Genomic DNA, 22782 nt, shown 5'->3' with positions numbered 1-22782 from the left:
GCATCAGTTTCGTGATTTTAGAAATTCTGTAGGGGGCCCTACTCTTTCTTTGGTGGGCTCCAATCCAACAACCAAAAGATGAGCAGTGCAAAAGATGAAAGAGAGAAGGCAAACTCTGAAATAATTGTACTCAGAAGCTTGGGGAAGGGCAACAAGAAAGAAAAGCCTCAGACGCAAGATTTGGGCTTCAAACATCGCACTGGGCTGCCACAATTGTTACGAAATCCGCCCAATCTCTTCTTGTCTTATCAAACTTGTCAGTCATCCCAGGCCCTGAGTGAGTGAGTGAGTGATCAGTCCCCTAAACCTAAACAACTCCGCCCAATCTCTTTTCACTCGCTACTGCTATCTAACTGGTACTAGTGCTGGATGATTCATGCGTTTCAGCCAATAGTTGCTCCTCCATTGTCAAAGCTCTCTTTCTCATGGTTTTTGTCATTCTCAATTTATCTTCTCCCCACCCAAAGCCCCCGACTTCCCGCGACATGCATTTTCACCGCAAAACCCTTTAGGCAATAGTTGTTCCGTTCAATGGCCTCACTCAACTTCAACTTTAACCCGTTCAACGACGACAATTGGTTCAAGAAACCCATCAATCTTGTCTCGCTCTTTGAAAACCTGAATCCCTTTAAACCCCAAGCCAGCACCCCAAATTTTGCAGCCTTATCTTTTAAGCCCTCTCCCAAAAAACCCAAAAATGAAGCCGCAAACCCCGGAAAATACGAGCAAATGCTAGACCAGTTCTACTGGGAGTGCGAGAATTTGCCGGATTATAGGCACACCCCTGAGGTTGAGAGGCTCCTAAATGAAGACCCCGTTTTTGAGAAGCTGGAAAACCCCACGCCCGAAGAGCTTGCGGAGAATGCCAAGCGGTGGGAAGAGTTTCGGGCCAGCCCGGTGGTCCAGTTCTTGGCCCGCGCTGAGGAAATTGCTAACAAAATCAACGAACTTGAGCTTAAAGAGAACTCCACCCCTTACAGAAAGGAAGACAGGAAACTGTGGAAGGTTTGCTGCTGATATTTTTTATTAGTATCAACGTATTTTGGGTTTACATGCTAGTGCTTTCCCCATTGTCACTTACAATTCGTTGCTATTAAAAAGCTGATTCAGCTTTAGCTGGTTTCCGATTCGAAATTGCGGAGGCATGAAAATTTGTTCTGTATTATTTTGGGGATTCATATTCTCTCCTTTTCTTCTGTGGAATTGTTGCTTTGAATTTGGTGGTGGTTTTGATGAATTTTGGTCGAGTCATGTGAGAAACGTGATTACGGAATTGCTGTAGCGAATTTCCTTCTTTTTCAGTATATGCGAATTCCACTTTGAATGTGAACAGTTGCTGTTAAAAACCTTCAATTTAAACCTATTTTTCGTTTTCAGCTAGTATCTAGCATTAGTGGTCATATTGTTCAAGGCTTGGATGATTGGAGGCTGTGGACTTGCATTCTTTGGTATTTTGTGTGATCGAGAAGATCAGTCAGCTTAAGTTGCAGCAGGATTCTATTGTTTAAAAAAAGTGGATACAAACAAATGAATGCCACCTTGAAGTTTATCCTGAGTTTGAGTTTGATGGATATTGGTGCACTGTATAGGGAACGTGATTACAGAATGACTTAAGTCACTCCTTTTAATTCAAAATTTATTGGAATTTCCATATGAATGTGAACAGGGTATTGTCACGCCCTCATCTTTGCTGTTTGATTTCGGTAGTACAAGTGGTCAATTCAATGTATTATTTATTGGAGGAGCTGCAGTTATAATGTTTACTCTGTCTTGAATACATTTGGGTCAAAGTAAATGCCTACTTTTGCTGTTCCAAATTTTTGAAGAACCTATTCGTGATATTTTTGAAGGCAGTCCCTAATGTACTTGGATTGGATGGGAGGCCAATGCCTAGGAAAGCAATCAAGACAAAGAGGGAATCTGATGATAAATTTTGGGATTTCGCTAGGCAGTTCTTCTTTGGTCTCTGGCGTTTCCGTCAAAGGCCATATCCACCAGGGAGACCGATTGATGTTGCTCAAGCTATCGGATACAAGAGGCTTGAAAGACGCTATTATGACTGTAAGAACATACATACAGAGGATTTGATGTATCTTAAGCTTGTGAATTATGTCAGCAGGATGTTATTTGTAATAAGTTTTTTGGTGTATTTGGGTCACTACCTTCTGAAGTGAATTATATGTTTGCCTCTTTTTTGTTGCGAATGTTGCTGCTGTAGATGTCATAGTTCACCATTTTCTGACAACTTATTTCATTATGAGCTCCCTGGATGGAACAACTAAAAATGTTCTTTTGTTTCTTTTGGGTACATATATTTTGCAAGTCGTGCAGCACTACTAATTTTAATAAGTTTTTCCTAGTTAAAACCGTGCCCACTTATTGGTTATCCTTACCAATTTCTTTCTTGTTGCTACCTCTTCCCAAGCATTAAATTATTTGTACTTCATACTCTAATCCTATTTACACTGGGGATTTGAATTTAGTTGCTATTTTTTGTTAATCTAATGATGCTTTCAGTTTTTATGAAGTTATTTGAATTGTTAGTCCTGTTTTAATCTGACTGTAACTAAACTCCATAGTTTAGATGCTCTGAATACCATATCTTACTCATATCTTGGCAATATATTTGGTCTTGGAACGTAAGGCAAGGCAATGTGTCCAATAGAATGGATGAAATATGGAGGCTTCTCATAGATGCACAGTTCCATTATCTTACTGTGTAGTTCATTACATGGCATCTAAATTGATCACATTTATGATACTTCCATGCCAGTTATCATGAGAAGTAGTGGTTGGTACTACAAGGATAGATTAGGCCGAACAAGAGGGCCTATGGAGTTGATCCAGCTTAAGACTGCATGGGGGGCTGGAATTATTGACAAACACACCTTCATTTGGGGCGATGACATGGATGAATGGGCACCAATTGGCATGGTTTATGGTCTTGAACGAGCGATTGCCACTTGGGAAGGTTTGTACGTGATTCTGCTGCATAGACTTGCTAATATCTTGTGCTATCATCTGCTTTATAAACATGTGCTACAGTTGTTAGGCATGAAATGGACCATTTAGTGGCCTAGTACTAGGGTGTAAGCAATTTAAGGGAGGGAATATTTTCTCTCTGTATGATTTTGTATGGACATAATATTCTTGTAAATTCATACCATTAATTGATTGGTTCATTTTTTGAATCGATGCTTAAATGAAATGCATTACCTGGGAAGTGATATGTGCAGCCATCCACAGACACTATCAAGTATATCAGGCCTTTTACAAAGCTAGGCTTAGTTGAGATTTGAGTGTTTGCAAACTTTTCTGGACTTCTTCTAATAGTGATATGCAGTTGAAGGTTTTTTTTATTTATTTATTTTTTTGCTTCTGATTTTTTTGTAACTCGTGTTCTTCACCTGGGAAGTTATTGTCTGGACTGCGGACGCTGAGATCTTTTTTCCTTTTCTAAAAAAAAAAAATATTTTGGCTTCATTCCAGTTAGATTTGGTGCCGCCGCAACAGCTGCCCTTCACAAGTTACAAAAAGGCATGCCCCCTTGGGCACCTCTGAAGGGGCATGAACAAAAAACATACAAGCAGCTCCAAGAAGAAGCTTATGAAAGCAAAAGACGTGATTTAGCTGTGCTGGAAGCTAATGAAGGTGTTTGGCCTGGTGTAAGGATACCTAGTCATGCCTTGTTTTTATGGGCTAGTGGCTCTGAGCTGACGTCAGTTTTGGAAGCTGACCACATGCCCAATAAGTTTATCCCCAAGGATCTCAGGTATCATATTTATGAACTCCTTTTCTTTATATTTCTTATGGCAGATAATGCTGGTTTAAAATGATCAGGTTGTTTTCAGAACTGTTCTTGATATTAGAGTCTGTAGTTTAGTTAGAGTTGAACTGCTTCAGCTCCATTTTCTGATCCAAACTTACTCGTTACTTGTTGAGACAGGTATCAATTAGCAAAAGTAATTCCTGGGTTGAGACCATGGGAGGTTCTTAGCGTTGAGCAAGCCATGGATCAGATTACATATGGTGGGGAGTGGTACCGTGAACCTCTTGGTTCATACACAACTGGCCCCCCATACATTCAAGAGTGGAACAAGGATGTCAGGGTACATAATCTACCGCTAACTCATAGTACTTGTTGAATTTTTTTAATAGGTCAGCTAATTTTGTCAGCTTTACATTTTAAAGGTAAATCTGAATCAAAGAGACTCGGATATGTTTCTGTGCATGCAACACAAGCCACCACTTAAAGCTTTGGATTTTGGAAGATCTTCATTTCTTCTATGTGCATCTTGTGCCTATCATTCAAATCATTTTATACGCGTGATCGAAACTTGGATCGAAACATGGATCTATTTGTCATCACATGAGATGTAGATATGTTGGTGTCTGCACGTACATGTATTTGTTACTGAACATTTTACTGCCTTTTTATTGCAGACGCTATTTGACATTTTCCACAACCTTAGTGTCCAAGTGTACAACAAGCTGGAGAGGACAATTCCAGGTTTTAGTACTGTTATGGAGAGAGTTCAAGCAGAATCTATCGAAAGCGAAGAGAAAAGGAGGGAGAAGAGAGAAGCAGAGAAGAGGGCTGAGAAAGAAAAGTCATTTGGTCGAGTGGAAGGAGATCTGTAGTCCCTCCGGGCGTTTCCCTCTGCAGTTCCTTGAGGGGAAAATTTTCTCCCCGTGTTCCCTTTTTTCAACCCCTAGAGTTCTATGGTAAGTGAGATGTAGCCGCTCAAACAGTGTGTGAACCACTCGTATATTACTCCCAAGAAAACAAAAACAAAAGAGTATATGAGTGAACTAGGCACGAGGAGAGAGTAATTTGTGTTGTACAGAACTCCCAGAATGTATCATGATACATTTTTTGCATTTTTCCGGCCTTCTGGGGGGGATGTAATCCACGCGGATCTTATGTAGTGGCCATTTGTGCTTTTGGCATCCCTCCTATTCCCTGACCTTCTGCCGTTTTACCCTAAAATTGGCGACTTTCATTCGGCCAGCCAGTTCTATTGTCCATAAAACGAAATGGAAAAAGAAAAAAAAAATGAAATGTATAATGATCAGGATGATACTGGGAAAGAAGACGTGTCCTCTACTAAATATGCGTTGGCATTTATGAAAACAAAAAAGTGATCAGGGGAAAAAGTTTTTCAAAAGTTGTTTTAGTACTATTTAGCAAATTGCAGATTTCTGTGCATGCAAATTGCAGGTTAAGTGAATATTTAATTGCAAGAATTATTGCAGGACAGGAAATTTTTGTTTATAGTATAGTGTTAACAATTGAATACTTATACCTGTTTTCGGGAAGGATTGAGATTAAAGAGACAGATTAAGACGGTAACAGGATTGCCAAGAAACAGATAGAGAAAAATCATTCGACCTCGGTCCAATAGTTGGGGAGAATTCTTTCAAATCCCGTCCGATGTATATCATTTAAGAGAGTAAAGAAAAATGGAAAGAACCTGCTAACTATTACCAAGAACTACACTGCAGCGGGGTTACCCAATCAGTACCCATAAAACTAAAGAAAGAAAAAGGAGCTATTTTGAGGAGTCTGGGCTGGAGTGGAGGGATTTGCTGGTATCTAAGTAGTCAATTGTTGTAGGTGGTGAATAGAGAGTACATATATACTAATATATGATTACTTTCCCGGCCGAGTAACCGACATTTGCAGTTTGCGAGGGGCAGGTGTCGGTCGGTGCAGTGGGCAGTGAGGCTGCTGCGCCGAAAGCTGCGAACTACGTGGAATCAAACTACAGCCCTCTTTTCCTTGAGAATTAGTCCGCCCCTCTCTCAATCTTCCGTTTCAATACTATACTACGCTCCAACAACGATATCAAGATAGCAGAACCCATTCTTCAAAAGCCTTCAATTTTGCTAAAGGATTTAGAATCAGTTAGCTATGGAGGATGTCGTGGATGAGATTCAGAATACAGTTTCCCCTGATGATAAGAGAAGCTCATTAGTTGGTGAGCCGGCGGCTGGTATAGGAGCAGAGCAAAGAGTAAGGGACGAAGCTGAAGAAATACAAGGTGACAAAGAGAGGCCGACGGGTCTCATTAACAACTCGATTTCTACCATAGGCTCTGTAACTGGAGGAGACGATGAGGAGAAGAATAGATCAGGTGGGTTATCTGGTGAAGAAAGGAATATAGAGGGAGAGAGAGAATCAGGTGGGCCCATAAATCATCTCATCTCCAACTTGGTTTCACCTATATTGCCCCCCAGGGTGAGAGAGTCTAGCAACAAGAGGAAAGCTGATGAGCTTGAATCTGAATCGAAACAAGCGGACAAAAGGGGTGATGGATTGCCTTCAAAATCAGTGGAGGAATTTGGTGGCAGCAGCGGTGGCGATGGAGGGATATTCAAGGGTTTGATTTCCAATATTTTCCATCAAGACCAAGACCCAGGCGTCAAAGAAAGGAAAGTTAAGGATGTTAATCAGGGCGCTGAGCAAGTGAAGTCAGAAAGTGGAGGTGGGCTCGTGGAAAGCCTGGTTTCAAGCTTGCCAACCCCTCTTGCAGGTACTTGCTAATTTGCTATCTTATGCTACATACAACGCCCTCGCCCTCCTATTTCCTTTTCGTCTCAATCTGTTCTTGTGAATTGAAGATTAATATTTTTTTTTGCCTGACCAAATTAAGTTTCAGTTTCTAAAACTGTTTCTTTCTTGATGAACAGAGGATGCAGCCCCGGCTACGGACGAGGCCTCCATTCTCATTCATTCCATTGTGCACGAATAAGTTAACTGGCGCAGCTGAAGTTTTTGGTCATTTCTTCCAATTCAAATGTCCCTCCTACTAATGTACACGATGATGTCTCGTTTCTTGTTTTGATGGTGCAGTGGAAGTCTTTTGCAATTTAATGTACTCAGTTTTGGCCATACCCCATCATCGTCAAGCAGTATTGCTGGGGAATGATCAATCCATTTTTGCTGGGGTTCTTTATCGCTCTCTCTCTCTCTCTATTTATCACTCTCTAAGTTGTTAGTGTAGAAAAATATACTGCTCTCTCTGTCCACTTGTCCTCTCTGCTTTTTCTCTACTCTCTGCTCATCATCTTCCTCGACGAGAGAGATCTTAGTTTGAAGTCGAGGTCTCCCTCCCTTGTTTTCTGTTTAATAAAGTTCTCTTTCCCAAAGTGTTTGCCAGTGAAAGTTCTCATCTCTTCTGAGTTATTCTAGTGAGAGCTTTGTTTAATTTTTTGGTAGTATTATTTTCTCAAATCTAACAGTTTTTTTTCAAATCTATATATTATATCCAAAATTTCTTAGATCTTTTCATTAAATCTCATCATTAGTTTTGAATTTAAACCAGTATTTGTGATTCAGAGTATAATATTAAACATTTTATAACTCTGTTAAATCTAATAATTTTTCAGATCATATATATTTGTGACATGTTCTATATATTTTCAATTTTCCATCATTCGTGTAGTTTTCTTTATCAAACAAATTCTACTGGAAGATTTTGAGCTAATTTATTAATAATATTGGCTTTTATTTCATACCCAAAAAAAAAAAAAATGTTAGTGTAGCCTTTAACGTATTTTAAGTGCCCCAGATTGGGTTTTAAATTAGAGTTTCACTTAATCATTATTGGCTTCTATGCAATGAAATAGCGCTGCGCGGTGTTCCCAATTTTGATCTCTTCAATCATCAATCCGCGTTATGAATTACCATAACGCCAAGGCCATAACGCGAAGGCATGGTGCCATGACTTGCATCAACATCAAAATATTGCAACTTTTCATACCATTTTCATGGTCTTCATAACTTACATGGATGTTGAAGGGTGTTTTTCTTTTGAAGCTCGTACAGGCAGGGGTATACTTAATTAAGTCAAAGATTCTAATATTTAAATTTATTTGATTATTTTAATGAATTTAAAATTGTGTTTAAATTTAATTTATTTATTTATTGAGTCAAACTCAAATGAACTTTTATCGAGTAAAATTTGAGTGCTTGCAATTTATATATATATATATATATATATATATATATATATATATATATATATTTCAATTTAAACTAATTGAATCAAACTCGAGTGGAGTTTTATTGAATAGCATAAAATATTGTTTAAGTTTGACTTGATTAATTGTTAAACTATCGAACGAGTTCTTATCAAATCGAATTGCATTCAAGTATTGAATAATTTCAACCTTACATAAATAATAGGTGAATCTGAATCCCTTGCCCATCCTCATACAAATAAAAAGCTTGTCATTTAACAGACCATCCCAAACCAAACCTCATCCATCGTGCTGTTAGAGGCACATTCCAAGTTTACCTTTTTTATTTTTCCCCAATGGTATCTGCATTCTACTCGATATTTACTTTTTTTTTTTTTTTTAACACTTACATCCCCAAATTATCTATAGGCTAGATTCTCTTGGTGCAACAACTATATATAAGAAACAAGGAAACTTAAAAGTGGATGAGAAAAACTTAAGTTAGATTATTATTCTTACAACCCAACAATAATAAGAAAATTTACAAATGTGCAAATTTGATTGCCTACCATAAAAGAGAAAATTGATCTTGCCTGCTATTACAGCAGGATAGAAAGTTTGAAGGAAAAACAAGAAAAAGAAAATAAATTGCCATTTACAAAAAAAAAAAAAAAGAAACTGAAATGAAATTTGCTCAATGTCAGTACTGTCTTACAATTAACAATTAGTTTATTCCACACAAATGACCTCTACAAAATCCTTTGCTAGGCTGGAAACTTATATGTGTGTGTATACATACACACGCCTCTTCTATCTTGGGAAAAAAATATGAAAGAAGAAGCTAATCACAGTGGCAAATTGAATAATTTGTTATGATAAAAGGAGGCCAAAGCATTTGCTAAAAAGGAAATGAGCAAGGAAAATGAAATGATTTGAGAAATTCCAAAAGCTTTTCTATCTTTAAGTTCAAGTTGAAGTATAAAAAAATTTGAAGAGCAATTTTGATACTAAATTTTAATCAATGTTTATTTTTGTCTTGCCAATTAGGGAAAAGAAAAGTAAATATAGAATGCTTGAAACTCGTCTGGACTCTGGAATCGTCAAAATCTCTGTTCCTGGTGACTCTGTTGAGTCACCCCTAGTATAGGCTAGATTAGAAGTAGATGGTGACGGTGATAAAAGGCAAAAAAAAAAAAAAGATATTTTTTTTCTTGCTTGAAACTCCCCAATTTTTTCTCTTATCACGTGAGATGAGCAAGATATATATTTTATCTAAAAGCTAATAATTATGGAGATAAATTTAACAAGACATATATCTAAAAATATATAATAATTTTCATTATTATGTTTGGGATATTAATTTTTTAAACATTATTTGTCTTGAGTTGTACAAAATATTAGAATTGACTAATGATTTTAGAGACAAATTAAGAGAAAAGTGATATTAGATGGTAAAATATAAAATGGCCATACCTTAAGGGGATTTACTGTAATTAACCCTTGGGGTTATCAATGCCTATTTAATATTTTCATTGTAACTTGACTAAAGGTTTAGGGGGTAAAATAAGAAACAAAATAACATTAGGGGAAAAAGTGCAAATTGGTTAAACCTCATGGAGAGAGGGTTTTTGTAATTTACCCTAAGAAAAATACTAATGCCCTAGAGGTTCCATTCCGGAACTACCCCTGGTGTGCAACGCCGCTTTCGTATATATACTGGGAGTTAGGGTTTAGGCATTCTTCCTAACCCTGCAGCGAGAGAGTGAGGGAGAGAGAAGAAGCGCCGCTCAGCCGAAGGAGCCTGATCCCCCCTTCCCCAACTCCTATCCGTAACAATGGTTGGTCCTCTTCATCTTCACTAGTTTTTCCTTTATTCTTATATGCTTTATACTTATCTTACTACGATTTAAATGGGCTTTGTGTCTTGAGCTATCGCGTCTGGATTTTGCGTATTCTCTTTGCACTTCATGAGTTTTTTCCTGTAAAATTTTGGGGGGGGGGGGTTTATTTGATGTGCCATTTCGTTTGTGAATATGTAGTTTTCGAAGTTTGGATATGGAAGACGTCATTTGTTTGGTTGGCCCCTAAATTAATAATTCGTAGAACTTCGTATGGAAATTTTATCTGATAGGACGCAAAGATTTGCTGTTGTTCTTAGCGGCTTAGTGGTTTTCTTAAGGGATTGATCTTATAGGTGGTTCATTGTTTTTGCAGTTTATCTGTTTTATTTCTTTTATTGACATGTTTGTTTTCGAAAACCGTACATGATTCTATGTTTCTTTTTAAAGCCAAACGAAGGGATAGAATGACACTGAGGACACATTTGGTCAGTAGAATACTTTTATTTCTTTATTCTATCCTAGAAAAAGATGAGATTTGTTGTGAATGTGGAATAAATTGTCGACATTTTAAATCTCCAGTGGTGTTTGAGAAATTGAGAGAGAAAAATCTGAACATGACAAAAAATTGGTCAGTCTGGCCTGGTTGGCTATTTTGTGGTTCCCCTTGTCCATGATGCTGAAGGTGCTGTTACTATTGGAAGAAAGTGTATCCGTTTAGTGGACAAAACACTAGATGTTTGAGTCCCTAAAATGTGCCATCAGAATGCAGCTTTTGGCTTTATTTTCTCGTCTAAACTTGGTGCATAATGTTGTAACTAGTCTTTTTTGTTTCATTGGACTGCAGGCTCGAGGTTTGAAGAAGCACTTGAAGAGGCTCAATGCCCCAAAACACTGGATGTTGGACAAGCTTGGTGGTGCTTTTGTAAGTGAACTTTGTTAATGCCCTCTCCCTCTCCTAAGGTTGTTTTGGATTATTCATTTCATTCACTATTTGTCTCTGTCCCTTGTGCTGATTGTTTGATCCTCTTGATATTCTAAACACAGGCACCGAAGCCCTCATCAGGGCCACACAAATCTAGGGAGTGCTTGCCTCTGATTCTCATTCTGCGTAACAGGCTGAAGTATGCCCTCACATATCGTGAAGTCATTTCTATCTTGATGCAACGCCATATTCTTGTTGATGGCAAAGTTAGGACTGACAAAACCTACCCTTCTGGTTTCATGGGTATGTGTGCGCTGTTGCCCCATTGTTAACCTTTTATCTTTTTTCCCTGCATAGTATTGGTAGTAAGGATTTGAGATTTAATATTTTGAAGATTCCTTTAGGGTAAGGCATTAATTTAGGAGAAAAATGGAATTAATTTCTAGTGAAGTCAGTGAGTGTAGGAGCTGTTGAATGTTCATGTTGGAATGCCTTTACAGATGTTTGTCTGAGCTTTTCTTTTCTTTCTTTTCCTGTAGATAGAAGTTTCTGTGGCAGATTTTTCAAGGCTACTTGTTTTACCAGACTAGGTGTTTTGCCTAGAAACACTACACTGAATATGAGAGGGGGCATTTCACATTGTTAGTTAAGATTTATATGAAGAATCAGGATAAGAAAGTTGAGAGAAGAAATGTCAGTTTTGTGGACCCCTGATCTAAATTTTTTCTGCTTGCCATGTTACATTTTTGCTAGGCACGTGTATGTTGCAGCTGCTTTACCCTGAAAAACTTGGTCTACTTGTTAATTATGATATGCTGTCTGCTTTGTGGCCCCTTTTATATTCATCTCACCTGACTTCTTCTTTGTTGCTAGATGTTGTATCTATCCCGAAGACCAATGAGAATTTCCGTCTGCTATATGATACAAAGGGTCGATTCCGACTTCACTCCATCAGGGATGAGGAGGCAAAGGTCTGTCTTTTTATTTTTTTCCCTTTTCTGTTGCTGTTGGAACTACTGTTGCTTTTCGTTCTAACGATTCATGCATGACTTGTGACCAGCTGCTATTCTGTCCCTCAAGTCTATTAATTGGGGTGCTAGTGATGATAGGAAATATTGATTTCAGTTCCTGTTGCTGTAATCCATTGGTCTAGACATTTATTGACCTGTTTCTTATTCCCTTTGTTGACAGTATTGGTACTGACATCCAGCCTCTCATAAGCAATGTCAGAAATTAATTATTATGTGCACAGGTTGTCTTCTGGGAATAAACATGGCATTCTAATATATATTTATGTTTTGAGTTGCAGTTTAAGCTGTGTAAGGTTCGATCAGTACAGTTTGGACAGAAGGGCATTCCATACCTGAATACCTATGATGGTCGTACCATTCGTTACCCAGACCCACTCATCAAGGCCAATGACACCATCAAACTTGACCTGGAGAGCAACAAGATTACTGATTTCATCAAGTTCGATGTTGGGAATGTTGTCATGGTGACTGGGGGAAGGAACAGAGGTCGTGTTGGAGTAATCAAGAATAGAGAGAAACATAAGGGAAGCTTTGAGACCATCCATGTCCAAGATGCCACAGGTCACGAGTTTGCGACTCGTTTGGGTAATGTCTTCATCATTGGAAAAGGTGCAAAACCCTGGGTGTCTCTTCCAAAGGGCAAAGGTATCAAGTTGTCAGTTATAGAGGAACAAAGGAAGAGGATTGCTGCCCAGGCGGCCACTACTGCCTAAATTTTCTACTATTAGCGTCTTTGGGAGGTTAACATTTTACTTGCAAAACTGGTATTAAGATGTTGCAATTTTTGAGTTGGGTTTAATGTTTTATTTGTCTTGTTTAGTTACAGTTTTGGACATTAAATATTGTGTTGGCGCGGTGATTGCACTGCTATCTAGAACCTATAGTTACAGGTTTAAAAGCCTTGGCTTGACGTTTGTTAGTCTTCCAATTACTGGGGCTGATCAGAGAATTTTCATTCATCTTTGAATTCCTTCGCCATGTGCAGACGACACTGATTAATTAGGTTCAAATGATTGTAGATCTGAGCGGAGTTTTGTTCTACTTTTGACTGAAAACCTGGTCAACACAGCGTGTAGCATGGTTTGCAGATGAGATGAAACTAGTGGGGTTGAACGGGTATCTCCGCTAGTCGGACCAGCTTTCATGCCTGTCATGTCATGTAGTTCATACTTGCAGTCTCTCTTAAAGCCTCCAGTAAATTGGATGTTTTCATCCAGAGTCTTCATGGATATTTTCTACTGAAGATTGTTCTTTGAGTTGATTAAGTTTTGTGCATCTTCGCATGATTTTTTTAGTCTGCTCCATGTTTAGATGCGCGAGCTGGGTTAGGTTTTCTCGGATTTCTTTCACCATTCAGACCCCACATTTTGATGCGTCTAGTATTTGAAAGCTCCTTACTCGGGGAGAGAGGCTCAACAACTGTACCTGTTTGCATGGGGCGATATTCTGTAGGAATTTGGAATTTGATAAAATCAGCAGGTAAATACAGGGTCAAGCTTGATTTGGAAGGTAATCCCTTTCGAGCATTACCGGTATCGGTTATTATTGCCTAAATCAGCGTTGTGGCACCTCTATTATATTTCTTCCCCCCGGGGGGGGGGGGGGGGCGGCGCTGTTTGGTAATAAATAATACTCGGCGAGAAAGGGTTTACTGTTGGTGGGCTGTGGGGGCGTATAGTTGCGCTTTCAGTAGTAGTCACCGGAGAAAGGTACCGACACGGAAAAGAACAAGTTTGGTTGAAGAGTAGGCAATTTAGTTGGGTCGTAGTTCCGCTTTAATGTTGAGAGCACGTGCCCTAGTTTTTCCTACTACCACTGTCGGTAGGTCCAGCTCATGTTGCACGCTGCACACCCTTTTGTTGATTGTTGCTCGTTGGATCATATTTGGACTAACAATTTATGCGACGCGCCCTCCTACTTATTGGAGGGATCGTTTAAAATAATGCCAAATTTTATGGAGAAGTCTGTTTATTGATCAAATGAATTTAACAGAAAAAAAGAAGAAGCGTAATTCAACGAATCTAAAGTTGCTTAAACTAAAAAAGCGTATTTTATTGAGCACCCTATCAACAACAAACAGCGGAGGTAGAGCAGAGTCTGAAAAGCCGCACACTGCTGCTATTTACTAGTGATATTTACAGAGAGTTTACTTGAGATGAGGAAAATACCAACAAAAAAAAAGAAAACCTTCTAAAGACTAAAACCCAGTCTGCTACATTTATTGAATTGGAAATTAACAAGGGAATAAAAAGAAGTAGTGATACATTATTATGGGAGACATTTGAATCTAAAAGACGCCGTCGCCGCCCTCCCCCTCGTGGTGCAGAAGCTTCTGATTAAAGTGCCACACGCCTACAACAGCAACATCAAAAAATTAGTAGTAAATTAAAAAGGGCGCCGCGCAAGTCTGAAATCAAACAATTATCCAAGAAAATTAGGTGCAAAAAAAAATTCAGCAACTTTAGGGAAATAAAGAAAATCGTACCGTGTCCTTTTCCGACCATCCTCAATTGAGTGACATAATCTGAAATTTTCTTGATAGCTTCAACCTATATATTAATTATGGAGTAATCATTCTACAGATCAACCTATAAATTAAGCCGTACTCTGACTCCGTAATTGACCGTTTCACTTCGATCGATCGCTAGTTAGTTATTAGTACTACTACTTGTTACGTACCTGCTCCCCCAGGAATTCGCTCTCTATAAAGTCTTGCATCTGAGGATCATTATTCCGATCAGCCACCTGAGAATATGCACATATATCCATTTAGCAGCAGATATGAACGTTCATTTTTTTTGGGGGGAAAAAAAACCAGAATCAGATGACATGATCAATCAAGATGTGGCAGTAATTTACGCTGTGCACTTCGAGAAGCTTCGCATTTATCAATTTCTCCAAGCACAAAGCTACTTCCATAGCTGAATGAATTACAAGTGCCTCGTCAATCATCAGTCATTTTTGGAACTGACATATTTTTACATTCCTCAGGATTAAGCTTACCATACAGTGCATCGCCCTTCTCCACGTGATCGAACTCTGACTTGGGTTCCTTCAGAGGAAGTAATGTCACTCTCCCTCCTCGTATGTTCTGGTATGATCATTTTGAAACCACAGGTGAGACAAGGCCTAACCTCACACCTCAGGGGAGGTTTCTTTCTGAAATTATTCCTTATTACAAAGCACTAGCTCACATCGTAGAATTTCTACGAGAAGGATCTTGTACACTGATCTACAGAGTATCTTGGCGTGAAAACTGAAAAGTAGCACTACCTGATATTTCATCAGCTTCTCCGCATGCTCTCTTTCTTCTTCACTGGACTCCTTGAAGAATCTGAGACACCGTAAACAACTTTCAGTAAAACCAATTAACCTTAGGATGCGTGTGTGTGTATATGGAGTCTGCATGTTTTTATTTTAGAATTTAACACGACAGTTTTGAGGGAGGCGGTATTTGGGTAATACTTGAGATTGTTTGTTTAACAGAGTATCTGGTACTTACTTGGCTAGGCCTTTAAGAGCAATATTGTCCCTGTCGAAGTATGCATACATGGCGTGATACGCGTAGGACACACAGTATTCCGCACTGACATCAAACGACAAAACCAAACAAAAAAAGAAAGGGTCAGAAAAATAGGCACATTTGCAGTTGATTAGGAGCTAATTGAAATGTTAACATACATAAACTAACTACAAGATCCAGAATCGATCCATGAAATATTCATGACAATAAAGACCGAAATAAGAAACTTTTAAATATATTTTTTTTAAAAAAAAAAAGAAGATATTTTGAAAGAAGAAAGAGAGAGAGAGAGAAGATGCATGGTAGTAAATAAGGTGGAGAAAAGCAAGTCACTTGATCTGCTCATTGATTGCCGCCTCACACTCGTGGGAGAATCTCTGACGGGCAAGTGAAACACTGGGGGACAATGGGACCAAGAATTCGTCATTCTTAATCTCTTCAAAAGGCTGAAAAACCACTCCCGTGAGTGACAAGGTGCTGGTCTTTTCATCTGAAGCAAAGGTCCTGAAGCCTTTCCGGCGATTAGTCTGCAAAACGACACTGGTTGGGCGGCCGCCTGCAGAGTCGGCCGATAACGAAGAAGAAGATAAGAAGTTAGAAGTAGCAGTGCCAGTGGTAGCTGAGTTGTTGCTCAACAACAAGGGATGAGCAGTAGCCCCTGCCCGTTGCAAGGAATAAGTTGGAGAAGAAATAGGTGCTTGAAGAAGCATGGCTTTAGGACTATGAAAAAAGCAAGAAATTCTTGAAGCAGGGGATCGATGATTAAAAACTGTATAGATGTTGCTAGAGCTGGGTGCTGAATACTTTTTTTTTTGTGAGTTTAAATAGAGCGGAGCGAGGGGGGGGGGGGATGGTGGGGAGTGGCAGTGCAGAGGATAGATAGTGTTGGGTCATGTGAATTGTGGCGGGGAAGAAGGTGGAAGTGAGGAGATGGGATACGGATCCTGATCGACCGTAACTATCTGACACGTGGTAGTCCAGTTGTACTGGGCGTGTGGAATGCTCGTGGCCTGATCCAAAAGTTTGCGGCATCGGACGAAATGTCCGGAAACCTGTCACTTTCTGTTGAGGGGAATCCAAGGACCTTTTCTTCATTTCACACTACGTGGACTAGACTGTGGCATTATATATTCCTATCGTTTCAGAAAGACAAAAATAAAAAAATAAAAGAAGACTAGACTTGGCATTGTCGCGCCCTACTGGAAAAAAGAATCGATGATTTCAGAAACCTCTTCTGGCATGGGATGGGATGGATGGGATGGGGGGTTTTTGATAATTTTACTTAGTACCCCTCTTATTTTAAACACAAATTGTTGAGTAAATTGCACCACATAAATGATTCTGTCTAGGGTTTTTTTTTTTTTTTTGACACTGCAAGTATCCTGTGCGTATCCAGAACCATCCGACTAATTCCACAGCGCTCAGGCAGAGCGTACCCAACCGATGTCTAATACGATAAACAACTGAGGTGCGGATTGAAATCGAACCCAAGCAAATTTGGAGTAGTGATCCGTCTTCACCATCCGAACAACCCAGGACGGGCTCTGTCTGGGTATTAGGTAGGTGCCAATGTTGAAAATAAAACTCTGTCGAAAATTAGACTAATTAGTATCGTGTGGACATGAGCTTTCCCGGAATATGCGGTCCTAAATTTCCAATATGATTACATCTTGACTGCGTTAATTAATGGCGAGTTTTAATTAAACAAACCAACCCAAGTAGTGATGGCGCGCTGGTCTCATTCTTTTTTAAGCTGATAGTTGAAAATTACATTTTGTATAAACTGGTCAAAGACTCATCTAACACTGCTAAAACTCTTTCAAAGCCGAGAAAGCAGGGACGGAGCAGAGGATTGGTCCAAGAGTCCTAGTTATGGACTCAAAACATTCAGGTGTGTTTGGATTGCAAAAAAAATTGCTACGTTTTGCATAAACATATTTTCTCGTCACCTTTTTAACTCACAAATATCAAATTATTACAATAATTTTTTTATAAAAAATCTAGAAAAATGCAATCAAAACAAAACCTATTTATTGTTATATCAATAAAGTACTTTATCCATGGTTATTTACGTGCTAAAGAGGGAGGAGAAACGGGAAAAAGAATATTAACGAGCCACCCTACAATATTTGCAAATGATATATATATATATATATATATATATATCACACACACACACACACACAAGAGATGATACCCAAAAGAGAGAGCGCCACAATGAACAACAGATGATACGCAAAAACTAGAGTAATAATATTCAAAATAAAAACGCTAAAATATTTGCTGGATGTGTCAAATGGGTTGGGTTTTGGGGAGGCATTCGTCCGACACTCCTCCGGATAGGATCATAGGACCAATCGGAAAATGTGTTAGACCCAAACTCGCAATCCCACGGCCCTATCACTAGTGAACGCAGATTCATCATCGTCAGTAATGACGCCAACACAGAGTATCCATGGGTCAAGAATCCAAATGAGTAGCATCATCGGTCCGAGTGGCTTTGATGACCGCTCATCATTAGCATCATCCCAATCCACAACACAAACGCTCGGGGAGAAGAAACCCAAGTCGGATGAATCGATCGGTGGGGTTTGGCAAAAAACAAAATTTTTTAAAATTTATTTTGCTCTAAGAAATTCTTTTTTGGTAAAGGTAATAATGGATAATATTTTAGGATTTAACATTTGCGATGAACTTTTCTTCTTCAACCAGAATTCTCCTTCTCTGTCTTTTAAAATGAAGTTGGTTATTTACTAGTACGTACTTGGAATTATCAATCCTCCTTTCTCTTCCTGTTTCTATATACCATCATCATCAATAATAATAATTTCCACGTTTACCAAACAAGGCAAAATTTCCACGTTTGCATAACTCATAGAATTATTGTGGTTAAATAATCATCATCAGCTAGCCGGTGTTTAGCGTACGTAATGCTTGTTATATATTTACTGTAGAATTGAATTTTTTTTTTTTTTTTTTTTTACCTTTTAGAATTTACGAGTTCGAAACAGGATTGAATGGTGTATGCAGCCATGGTTCGCCATCGCAGTTTCGATTGTTCCACATCAGTCGTGGCATATCAAGTGAATATTGAGTGATACACAAATTATAATACATAAAAATTTTGAAAAAAAATTACTAAAAAGACACAATTTGAAAAAATATCCGAATCGAATCCGATATATCAGCCGATACCATGCATTACGGATTCGAATCGATCAATATCGATCGAATCAAAGCGAATCGCCGTAAATATAATAATATACGTGATTTGATAATCGATATCGTATCGATCCCTCCGCTTAGTTATGATTCGACCAATCCGTATCGGAATCGGCCAATAGCAGCAGGACGAAGTCATTTATGTTGCCCCAGGCAGGCTGTAAAGTAAGGTGTGAATTGGCTGGCTCAGGCAGGCTGTAAATTCTTCTTCATTAAGCGTAAAGAAAGAGAGGTGAGATGATATGAACACTTCCACTACCAGTTACCACTACTGCGGCCGGCTGAATTAGACTTTGGTGTGTGGATACACGAGTAGCTAGCTAGCGTGGTTTGGTGTTGGCAAAAGCAAGAGGGGAGGGAGGGAGGGACCCCTAATTACTATTCAGTTTCAGTATGAGGACAACGAACTTTTGGTTGTCAAAGCTACAGATGCTGATGGTAAGATCGGATGTGGGTGGCTCACTTTAGGAATGAAGTTTACGTTGCTGCTTTTGGAGGGAAGTTGAGATGCCACAAGGTACTTATGCACACCACGCGTTCTTTTCTTAGACCACCAAAATTATCCTCCTCCTCCAGATATTTTAATTACTACTCCGCTGCGTCTATACGCATTTATTTTAGGGATAATTTCAGATACCTCCCTTGAGGTCCTTGAGGTTTCTGACAGTCTCACTCTCATCTCTTGTGATTTCAAAAATATCACAAACTTCCCCTATCAGAATTTAGGTCCCATTTCTTACATCATCATGGCCAAAAAGACTTATATACCTTCACAAGTCAATTAATATTTTGTGATTATCAGGACAAATACATTCCAACTCACATAATTACTTTTTTCTACGCTATATCCAATCTCTCTGTTACATGTATACATAGTCAAATAACTAACACTTAACATGATGTAATTTTTTTAATACCTAACCATTCTAAATTTTTGCGTACCATTATACTACTTTTTATAGATATACACAGTCAAATAACTAACATCTAACATAATATATATATATATATATATATATATATATATATATATATATATATATATATTTGTGAACTGATTGTACCTCATAGATTATCCCGTATAAGGTGTTTATAGGCAAATTAGTATTAGTCATATAGATAAAAATACATATATTCTGCAACTTGTAAAGAGATGCACAGGTGGGTCAAAGCACCAATAACCATTCCAAATGTATACATATTATTGCACTGTGCATATTGCTGCGATGACTAATTGCAATATGCATGTGAACAAATAACTACATGTCAACAATTTCTATGTATCGTACTTGGTCGATAACATGGTGTACATTATTTCAACTAGATTGTATATTCACTAAATATTTATATACATGCTACTTATTGAAGTAAACTACCTCTCTACTAAATATTTAATGCACTCTCACAAGCACTAATGGTTGATTTAATATGCAATTGGAACAAATAACCATCTAGTAAAAGCTTTTGACATAATATTATTGATGAATAGCATATTGTATCTGAAATTATCCCTTTTTTCTAATTTATTTTTTGTTTTTATTAGTTTTCATTATTTCACTAATATAACTTGTACACTTATCTCAGGGGCATTTATAGAAACAAAATTCCCTCTCTTTCCTAAAAACACTTTTTTATGTTCACTTTTGACATCATGGACTGATTTTGTTACAAAATTCTAAAACTCAGGAGAGGTTTGTGATATTTTTAAAACCATATGGGAGGAGAGTGAGACTATCAGAAACCTTAGGAGAGGTTTCTGAAATTATCCCTTTATTTTATTCTTTCTCTCCTTTTTATCTCGAGAGCTGGCCATTTCGACGGTGACAAGCGTGCAGCATATCCAATGCTAAAGTCGCAATTCACAAAGCCATTATCCACCCAAAAAAGTATGGCCTGTGGATAACACACTCCTGACTCCCCCACCATCCCCCATCCCCCATCCCCGTCCATCTCTAGAGACCATAGGTCACTACCATACTCGTCAAAACAAGACCACCCATTGCGATCATTCTCCCGTTTCTTCCAATAATAACTCAATACAGTACTAATCTAAAGTGAAGCCATGCCAGTAGTACTATTTTAAGTAGTGTTTTGTCACTTGTTGAATTTAGTGACCATTATTATGATACTCTCCATCTGTTTAGGGCTATTATTAGCTTTACTCCAAGACACCCGGATTCATCTTTCTAATGCATCATCTATTTTTCTTCACCTTTGCACGTATATAATTAAAGTGACTAGATTTTTTAGAAAATAGAAAAAAAAAAAGGTTCTTCCACCCAGAATATATATCTCTGCGGCCTTAAATTTAGTAGTCCCATTAGCTATTGGGAGTGTTGCTATCATCTCATGAAGAACTTTCGCATGGCGACAAGCCCTTTCAATTCAACCCGAAAGCGATCCATCCCTATCAATTATTGTTCACTTCCTCCTTTAAACGTCGAGCGCACAACCAAGTTACCGCAGCTCCCCTCAACACTCCTACACCCGACCCAACATGGCCGCAACCACCACCAAGACGGATGGCACCCCGAAATTCCACCCTGCAGCCTCAGATTTCCGTCCAGAAAATATCCCCGTCTCCCAACCACCAATCCATGATGGCCTCCAATTCTGGCAGTTTATGGTCGCTGGTTCGGTCGCTGGCTCCGTGGAGCACATGGCAATGTTCCCAATCGACACCCTCAAAACCCGCATGCAGGCGATTGGGACCTCCTCCTCCGCATGCAAAACCGCCGCACCCTCGGAGAAAGTCGGCCAGTTCTTTGTTTCCATTATGAGAGCAGAAGGCCTGGGTGGGTTCTATCGTGGGATTGCTGCAATGGGACTGGGGGCTGGACCTGCCCATGCATTGTATTTCTCTGTGTACGAGCTGTGCAAGAAGCATCTATCCCCCAACAATCCAAACAACTCCGTCGCACACGCCCTTTCCGGAGTGTTTGCTACCGTGGCCAGCGATGCCGTGATGACGCCAATGGACGTGGTGAAGCAAAGACTGCAGTTGAGCGGGAGTCCTTACAAGGGATTGGGAGATTGTGTGAAGAGGGTGCTGTTAGAGGAGGGGGTCGGGGCCTTCTACGCTAGTTATCGGACCACCGTGGTCATGAATGCACCTTTCACTGCGGTTCATTTCGCAACTTATGAGGCTGCAAAAAGGGCTCTGATGGAGGTTTCGCCTCAAAATTACGTGCGGGATGATGAAGAAACTCTGCTGCTGCATGCTACTGCAGGTGCTGCCGCCGGAGCATCGGCTGCTGCAGTTACTACTCCTCTTGATGTAGTCAAAACTCAGTTGCAGTGTCAGGTTACAAAGAATTTCTGCCTTTTCTTTTGTTCAAACTACTTTACTGCAGCACGGGCCGCTCTTCCTCAAACTTAATTACCCTTTCTATTAATAGTTCAGCCGTCCTCCCCTCCCAAATTTCCAGCCGGAATCTTTTAAATGTTGTACTGGTAGGTAGCATGCTGCTAGTTTTTCAGTACAGGGTTTGCTTTGATTGCACCAGGGTGTTTGCGGCTGCGATCGGTTCTCGAGTGGCTCGATCACGGATGTGGTTCAGGCGATCGTGAAAAAAGAGGGTTATGGAGGGCTTATGCGGGGTTGGATCCCCAGAATGCTGTTCCATGCACCGGCCGCGGCTCTCTGCTGGTCTACCTATGAAGCTGTCAAAAGCTTTTTCCACACTAGAAATGGCTCCGAGGATGGCTGAGGACAAAAGTTACTTCCATTGGATGCGCCAACTATAAAATCACGTTGAGCAAAATTGTTGAAGAAACCGCTTTCCCTTCTCATGTGCAGGGATTGGAAGAATAATTAACTTGTCAATTTTTCAACCGACTTGGTAGTTACACTATCAATTCGGATATCACATGCTTCAGACTTTTATGCTGAGTCTAAAGAATGTAATACAAAGATATGCTGCTCTTTAAACCGCGAACTCATTTCAATCTATCAGGAATTCATGCCCATTAATTCCCCCTTTTTTTCCAATATGTATGAGGAATTCACAATGAACCAAACAAACAATGGGATAAATATATTAACATACAGTTAAAAGCAACTCGTATATATTTCCCAGTAATATGAGAACTGAGCATATATACCCTTCTCTTCATAATATTGTTGATGATGAATAAGGATCGATATATTTTTTTAATTTTACAAAGTCAGTAACTTGATGGATAATAAAATAACTAGCTAGCAATTCTTATATTATATTAGTTTTGAAGTTAGACTCAACAATTTAAATTATCTTTTAATTTTTTTTTCCTTTTGCT

At 39.0% G+C, this 22782-nt stretch overlaps 4 protein-coding genes across 4 annotated transcripts; 3 read left to right on the top strand and 1 right to left on the bottom strand.

Moving 5' to 3' along the window:
* Positions 1 to 157: 157 nt before the first annotated feature.
* Positions 158 to 7152, top strand: LOC140008224 (protein TIC 56, chloroplastic-like). Its single transcript, XM_072051841.1, has 7 exons — positions 158 to 1005; positions 1851 to 2061; positions 2774 to 2971; positions 3490 to 3772; positions 3947 to 4109; positions 4444 to 6536; positions 6694 to 7152. Exons 1-6 carry the CDS (start codon positions 532 to 534, stop codon positions 4639 to 4641), a joined length of 1527 nt encoding a protein of 508 aa, XP_071907942.1. The 5' UTR covers positions 158 to 531; the 3' UTR covers positions 4642 to 6536; positions 6694 to 7152.
* A 2511-nt stretch (positions 7153 to 9663) lies between these two features.
* On the top strand, positions 9664 to 12729 carry LOC113692624 (small ribosomal subunit protein eS4). Its single transcript, XM_027211074.2, has 5 exons — positions 9664 to 9803; positions 10651 to 10728; positions 10851 to 11031; positions 11602 to 11699; positions 12038 to 12729. Exons 1-5 carry the CDS (start codon positions 9801 to 9803, stop codon positions 12470 to 12472), a joined length of 795 nt encoding a protein of 264 aa, XP_027066875.2. The 5' UTR covers positions 9664 to 9800; the 3' UTR covers positions 12473 to 12729.
* Positions 12730 to 13786: 1057 nt separating this feature from the next.
* Positions 13787 to 16098, bottom strand: LOC113692676 (ferritin-1, chloroplastic-like). The gene is made up of 8 exons (XM_072051840.1): positions 15616 to 16098; positions 15262 to 15345; positions 15033 to 15093; positions 14763 to 14850; positions 14619 to 14680; positions 14439 to 14504; positions 14245 to 14308; positions 13787 to 14111 (listed from the first exon to the last, which is right to left on the bottom strand). The coding sequence occupies exons 1-8, from the start codon at positions 15990 to 15992 to the stop codon at positions 14047 to 14049; spliced, it is 867 nt and encodes a 288-aa protein (XP_071907941.1). The 5' UTR covers positions 15993 to 16098; the 3' UTR covers positions 13787 to 14046.
* Positions 16099 to 20899: 4801 nt separating this feature from the next.
* LOC113692675 (uncharacterized) lies at positions 20900 to 22473 on the top strand. Its single transcript, XM_027211150.2, has 2 exons — positions 20900 to 21808; positions 22011 to 22473. The coding sequence occupies exons 1-2, from the start codon at positions 21002 to 21004 to the stop codon at positions 22212 to 22214; spliced, it is 1011 nt and encodes a 336-aa protein (XP_027066951.1). The 5' UTR covers positions 20900 to 21001; the 3' UTR covers positions 22215 to 22473.
* The last annotated feature ends 309 nt before the right edge of the window (positions 22474 to 22782 follow it).

This window comes from Coffea arabica, chromosome 6c, assembly GCF_036785885.1.
Source record: "Coffea arabica cultivar ET-39 chromosome 6c, Coffea Arabica ET-39 HiFi, whole genome shotgun sequence".
NCBI classification, from domain to species: Eukaryota; Viridiplantae; Streptophyta; class Magnoliopsida; order Gentianales; family Rubiaceae; genus Coffea; species Coffea arabica.
Note: the sequence above shows the minus strand (reverse complement) of the source record. Positions and strands in the feature narration are given on the sequence as shown.